The 6000-nt window shown below is 40.0% G+C and overlaps 1 protein-coding gene across 2 annotated transcripts in view; it reads right to left on the bottom strand.

Annotated features, from left to right (window-relative positions):
• Positions 1–780: 780 nt before the first annotated feature.
• The window catches only part of LOC137663829 (protein mono-ADP-ribosyltransferase PARP12-like), a 29413-nt gene continuing 24193 nt past the window's right edge, over positions 781–6000 (bottom strand). For both annotated transcript variants that reach the window (XM_068401420.1, XM_068401421.1), the window contains exons 12-14: positions 5297–5427; positions 3368–3519; positions 781–2758 (exon numbers count right to left, since the gene is read on the bottom strand). In XM_068401420.1, the coding sequence (XP_068257521.1) occupies positions 2475–2758; positions 3368–3519; positions 5297–5427 (567 nt within the window). In that variant the 3' untranslated portion in view covers positions 781–2474. The remainder of the gene's footprint in view (positions 2759–3367; positions 3520–5296; positions 5428–6000) is intronic.

Below are 6000 nucleotides of genomic sequence, written 5' to 3'. Positions count from 1 at the left end.
CCAGACTGAAGTTCTTCTCTTCCTTCCTCCCCCAGAGCAGCTCTCATCTACAGTCCAACCCTGCCACCCATTAAATAGCCAATATCCAGTGTACCACCAGAGAGTTGTACCCCACACGGCAGCATTTCCTGCCAGACCTAGGGAAGGGTTCTTGAAAATGTGAAGCACAGCCCTGCAGTTCCCATATTTTTCCCTTGTCCTTCCTCTAGATTTTGTGATTTGGACTGATTTTAAGTTGTCAGCATCTCACCAGCATTCTCCATAAGCCTGTCTTGTAGCTTACAGTGGGGGGAGGAAGTGCAGCACTGTGTCTTATAGGTGCTTAGTTCAGATTCTTTAAAAGTTACTCATCTAGATATTCAAAAAAGTACATCCTTAGAATAAGTCAACACCTGTCTACTTCTACGTATTAAAACCAGTAGTTCTGCAGCTACTTCACCTTATTCTTTCCCCCCTTTTTTAGGACTTTAACAACTGCTCAGAGCAGCTGTTTAATTACACAGAATCCAACCAAACTCCCACAGCACTTAATACTCAGGGTATCCTACTTAGGAAGTTCATTTACAGACATATTCTCCATGAATCAGACTGTATTCTATTCATACTTAGCTAAGCACCTACACTAAAACACAAAGCTACATCCATGCAGTTCCCTGGTCTAGAAACACCGATGAAAGGAAGATGCTGAGCACATGTATTAAGTCACTCGTTCACTAGGTCTGTTCAGTTGTGCCGTAAGTTTATGTATGGAGACAAAACTGCACACTAACAAGCAAAAAGTGAGTGAAAACACATTTTATTTGCAAATATGGCAAAACTCAACGTTTCAGGAACTCTACAAGCAAACAAAAGTGAGAAAGAGCTTAAAAAGCAGTAAAATCTTCCCCTTTTAATGCACTACTGATGCATCTTTTCATTTAGTTCTGAGACAGTAGTTTTAATAAGATTTCCTGGTTTTATCTATTTCCCCGTCCTCTTGGTGACTTGCAAACTGAGTAGTACATGTGGTGGACAGATTTGTATTGAAGATGCAAATAACTGGGAGGCTATTCGTGTTACTGTAAAGCTTATCTGAAAGCAAAAGTTACTGCTCCTCTGTCCTCAGCAACAGTTTCCCTCTTAACAGCTAGACTGCCCAAATAAGACACCTTTGTACAGAGGGTCTTCAGTTCAATTAACTTACAAACTCTGTATTAAAATTCAGTAGAAACTCTGAGTTTCTATATTTTCTTTTTGGGACAATAAAAAGCATGTAACTTCATAAAAAAGGGCTTAACCACCGTTAGTAGGATTGTACATCACTGACAAAGACAAAGCAAGCATATCAAAAAACAGACCCAGGGAAGCCGCATCCAGGATCACCCACAGCGACCTCAAAACACGGAGAGGAACTACACTTGTCAGTGAGTTCTCAGCGAGTTGCCCAACACAACATGGGCAACAAAACCGGTATACGAAGTGTCTTAGGACAGCAGTTCTACCACTGGCCTCGAGAGAACACAACTGATCTCTTCCAGTCATGTCATATTTCTGGAAAAACGAAAATTAATGTATACAAATAGGACAGAAAATATCAATGCTTCTTAAGGTGTTTCTTCTGTCCTATGGCATTTGCTAAGCAAATGTTCACATTGAGAAAATACGTGGCCCCTTTCACTTGAAAGCCTGGCTCGTTGTGACACAGCCTTTACAGACTTATGGCCATTAGTTGCAGGCAAATCACCCGCTTATTCGTAGGTTGTGACTTTCACAGTTTCACTTGAGGTCTATTTTTGTTTAGGTCACAGAGCAAGTTACTGTAGACCTGCAAAAAGAATTTGATCCAACAAGTTTCTGATCCAAACAGTAGCTGCTGTCGTACAGATAAAACCTCCACTTGAGAACTTACGACATGTATCTAAAATAAGCTTTTTATTTTTTTTTTGTTTTACCGTCTTAAACTTGAAACTAGTATCAGCATTAACAAGCAGCACTTCGAAAACTAAGTCAAGTCATTCTTACGCACACTGACTTGTTTAGAATTGTGATAGACAAGAGGATCAAGAACAGCCATACCCTGCACTGAAAAGAATCTTTGACTACTAAAAATCTGAGAGTTTGCTTAAAAACTACTGTACTGTTCATCTCCTCTTAACTGAATTGTTTGCAAAGAGAAATCCTCTCTACTCTATTTCTAAGAAAATGCATTTGCAATTATTTGCCCACAGAAGTCGTAACATTCTATTTCCCATCCCACGATTCTGATTTTTCTGCTATGGTTATCCAAATGTCTATGCTTCATTTAAGAGAGGAAGAGGAGAAGACAAGGCAATTAGTCTCCACAAATCCAACATCTGTTTTGCCAGCCCTCCTCAATACAGAAATTCTTTGGATCAACATTCCAAAGGATTGTATTAAAAAGAAAGAAGTCACCAAGCATAAGTACACCTGCAATACAGAAAATCAGACAAGGGATACAAACAGCTCTGGTCCCTCTAAGATACAATACATTTTTTTTCTTCCTCCCTATACTCTATTATATACTCTGGGTAAATCTGGTATTTTTCAAAGACAACAAAAATGGAGGGATTTAACTCATTGTCCACACAGCTGTCATAAAACCGAAGCCCGTCAACAGACTTTGTCGGGGGGCGAACATAGGCTGCGTTGCCTTTAACATACTCTCCAACCAATACACGAGCCACGAACATGACATTTGTTTTCACCGCAGGCTGACAGTATCCATGGGAATAGGAAGCATCTCTAGCAAAGTAACTTCCTAGAAAATGATACGAAAACATGGTTATAAGGAATATGTATAAAGTGACAGCAAAAACTGAGCATCTCCTTGTTTTTCAGGAGGCATTTGACCTAACTTTCAGGTCTCCTCTTACTCAGTTTACATAATACCAGAGAAATTTTTACCAGAGAAAGGATTTCACCACAGAATTTCCATTCAGAATTTGCTATTTTAGGAATAATTTTTAAAAGACCAAACCATATAAAAACATTACAGGTATGTGTATTATGATGAGACAGACAAAAAAACATGAGGACCTCCCACGACCATACTGAGGGAATGCACATCCTTCTTGCTCCCTGCCATGAAGACTAGAAGCCATTTCTCTGGCAAGTTCAAATTATAACCTGGAGCCTTCAGAAGATCTCACCTACAGTAACAGAGGCTTTTTCATTAATTCTCTTCACACCTTGTGAAAAGACTTACCCCTGCACAAAGAAAATCCTTGTCCTCTCCAGAGGGAAGATCATAATACCAATTCCTCCCTCTTTTTTTCACCCTCTATAGTTAGACTTCAAAACTTAGATTGCTTTAGTATCAGTGGAGTCTTAAGTAGATGTCTAACACACAGAGTCACTTCCTACATACCCTTTCCATAGTTAGTTCCATTGCTTCCACAAATTCTCCAGTCAAAGTTGTGAATGCAGATGGCTTCCATGTAGGAGGTCTTGGTTCCGTGGAACAGGAGCCTTTCATTTACTTCCTTCCCTCCATTTTCCCTTTTCATCTGCTCCTTTTGCCTAACAGAAAAATGCAGGGGAGAAGAGTGTGAGCCATGGAAGAAAAGGGAGAAAGGGGTTTATAAAAAAAAAAAAGTATATAATGTACATGTAAATACCAGCTGGATGAGATTTCCAGTCTGCTTTCTCCTCTCTCAGCTTGGAAGATGAGACAGACTAGCAGTATGATGAACAATTACAAGACAAGCAATATACTGACACCACTGCCCAGCAACTCTTAAATTCTGGCTTTCTTCAGTGAATTTAAGTAAGCATTGACACTATTACAGTCCCCACTGTACCAACCTTTTGCTCTTTTGTAGCGTCCTACTAGTTCTGCTTTAATGTCTCTTGTCCCTTCCCACCCCAAACTCTCTGGAGTGGAGGCTGCACTAACCGCTGAGCCTCCATGCTCCAGCAGTGGGTAAAAGCTAGAGGCAGCTTGTTCTTCATTCCCTTAGTGAACTCAAACTGCCATGCACCCGCAGCTCCTGCCCCTCAGTGAGATCAGTGCAGCTGAGGAAACAGAACCAGAAGGGGAGAAACTGAGCCTTCTTTCACCACTGAAGACGTTACTGATCTAGGCCAGAGTAAGCTATGACCAGCATCAAAAGAGGAATCACAACAGAAGGCTCAACTAATATCTCCCATCACTGTTTCACAGCATCCAGACATCCCACAGGTTTTCAGAAGCTATCGAAGTGGACAAGACTGTAATATTCTTCAGGAAGTGATCAGCTACAAAGTAAACAGAGCCAGGGAGAGGGGAGAAACCTTCCAACTTGTATACTGCGTAAATGAAAAGTTCAGAGCAACGGACTGAAATTTGTTCATTGAGAACTTGGCAATGTTAAACTCTGCCTGCTTAGCTTAATTATCTTATTGGAGGAGGACAACAAAAAAAGTATGCAGTAGTACATGTTTTGAAGTGTCTTAAGTTTTGCTAGATGAAAAGGTTTTATGAAATTATTAGCTGGTAACTTCCTGGGTTCAGTCACTTCGCAGGTGAAAGTACTTATTTGAGCAGTATTTTTCTTCTCCATTACCATTCCATACAGTCCTTGAATGCTTCTATTAAGTATCTATGCTTTTGTTTTAAACTAGACAACTGTTCTATGCAACAGCTTAACCTGCTACCAGGTTAACTTGAACATTGCTGTTTATTGTCACCATCACCAGCTCAATCTGTTGGTATCTAGCTTGGCATAAGTACCTGGCGTTCAGTATCACTGATGCAGATGTTGAAAAGCAGAAAGAAGCTCTGGAACTCAGAGATCGTTATGTTGAAGTACAAGGATTCTTTCTCAGTGAATACTGACTTCATTCAGCAAAGGTACTAAAAACTCTTGAAGAAGCCTGAAATAAATCTGACTGGGAAAAAAAAAAGGCCCAAGCACCCTTACCCACTTCTTTTTTAGCAAGTATTTCATATACTCTAATGGATCAACATTTGTAACGGACAGAACACGCGTGCAGCAGGCAGTTACTGTTCAGTCCTTGAGACAATATGCTATTTCACATCACTGTGGGTATCCTTATCCCAATTTCGTGTCATTTATGTCTTTTTATCCGTCCCCCTCCCAGCATCTTCCAAGGAGTCATGGAAAGGGAACCCTCCCCCTGGGGCATGGCATGCTCTGGAAGGCCTCAGACCTTAATTTCACTCCTGAAAATGCCCTGAGAAGGCAATACCAGTCACGTTAAAGGCGGTTAACTTCTTTCCTTCCCTAGAAAGGAGTTACAGGACACCAGCTCTTGGAGACTCCCTCCCCTTAAAGATGAGGAAACAAATACTAACCATTGAAACACTTTCCAGAGGGATGGATTCTGAATCCTCCATATTTTAACGACATCGTAGGTTTTCATTGTCTGAAGAAACAGCTGCTTTATTCTGTTGTATTCGGAGGTTGTATTACTGACCTCCACTGCCTATAAAATATAAAGCAAAGCAAAAGAAGACATGAGGCTTCAGTTAGTTCGTAACACGCAGAAGCCTAATTACAGCAGATATACTTTCAGAAGCGTCCCCAAACAATACTTATGAAGATTAACTTAATGCTTTGGACTGTGACTATATGAATAATTGGGACAGATGCTTAATACACAAATCAGTGTGTCACTCCTGCTTTGCAAGGACACCTCAATTCTCTTCAGGAAGGATGCTGAAAGCAAAAGGATCAATTAAATGTTTATCATCTCCAAGTAAGGGTTGACACTTGTAACTTTAAATCTCAATGGAAGAGTAATTTCAAAAAGAAAACCTGACTGATTATTCCAGATTAATATTAGTTTTATATATAAAGCTGATTAAGAACAAAGTATGTTAGATAACAGTATCATTTGTAACCAGACATTTAAGGGAGCTTCAGCTATTAAAGATGAAAAACAAAATACATACAACTTCCCAGCATCATAGCTCCTTAACTTGGCAAAGGTAAAACTTGGAAAGTTGCACTTAAACACAGACTTGAGAAAAAAAGCTACATTTCTAGACACGAGAAC

Source organism: Nyctibius grandis, chromosome 5 (assembly GCF_013368605.1).
Source record: "Nyctibius grandis isolate bNycGra1 chromosome 5, bNycGra1.pri, whole genome shotgun sequence".
Lineage (NCBI taxonomy): Eukaryota > Metazoa > Chordata > Aves > Nyctibiiformes > Nyctibiidae > Nyctibius > Nyctibius grandis.
The sequence above is the reverse complement of the archived record's forward strand: the minus strand, read 5'-3'. Positions and strand labels throughout refer to the sequence as shown.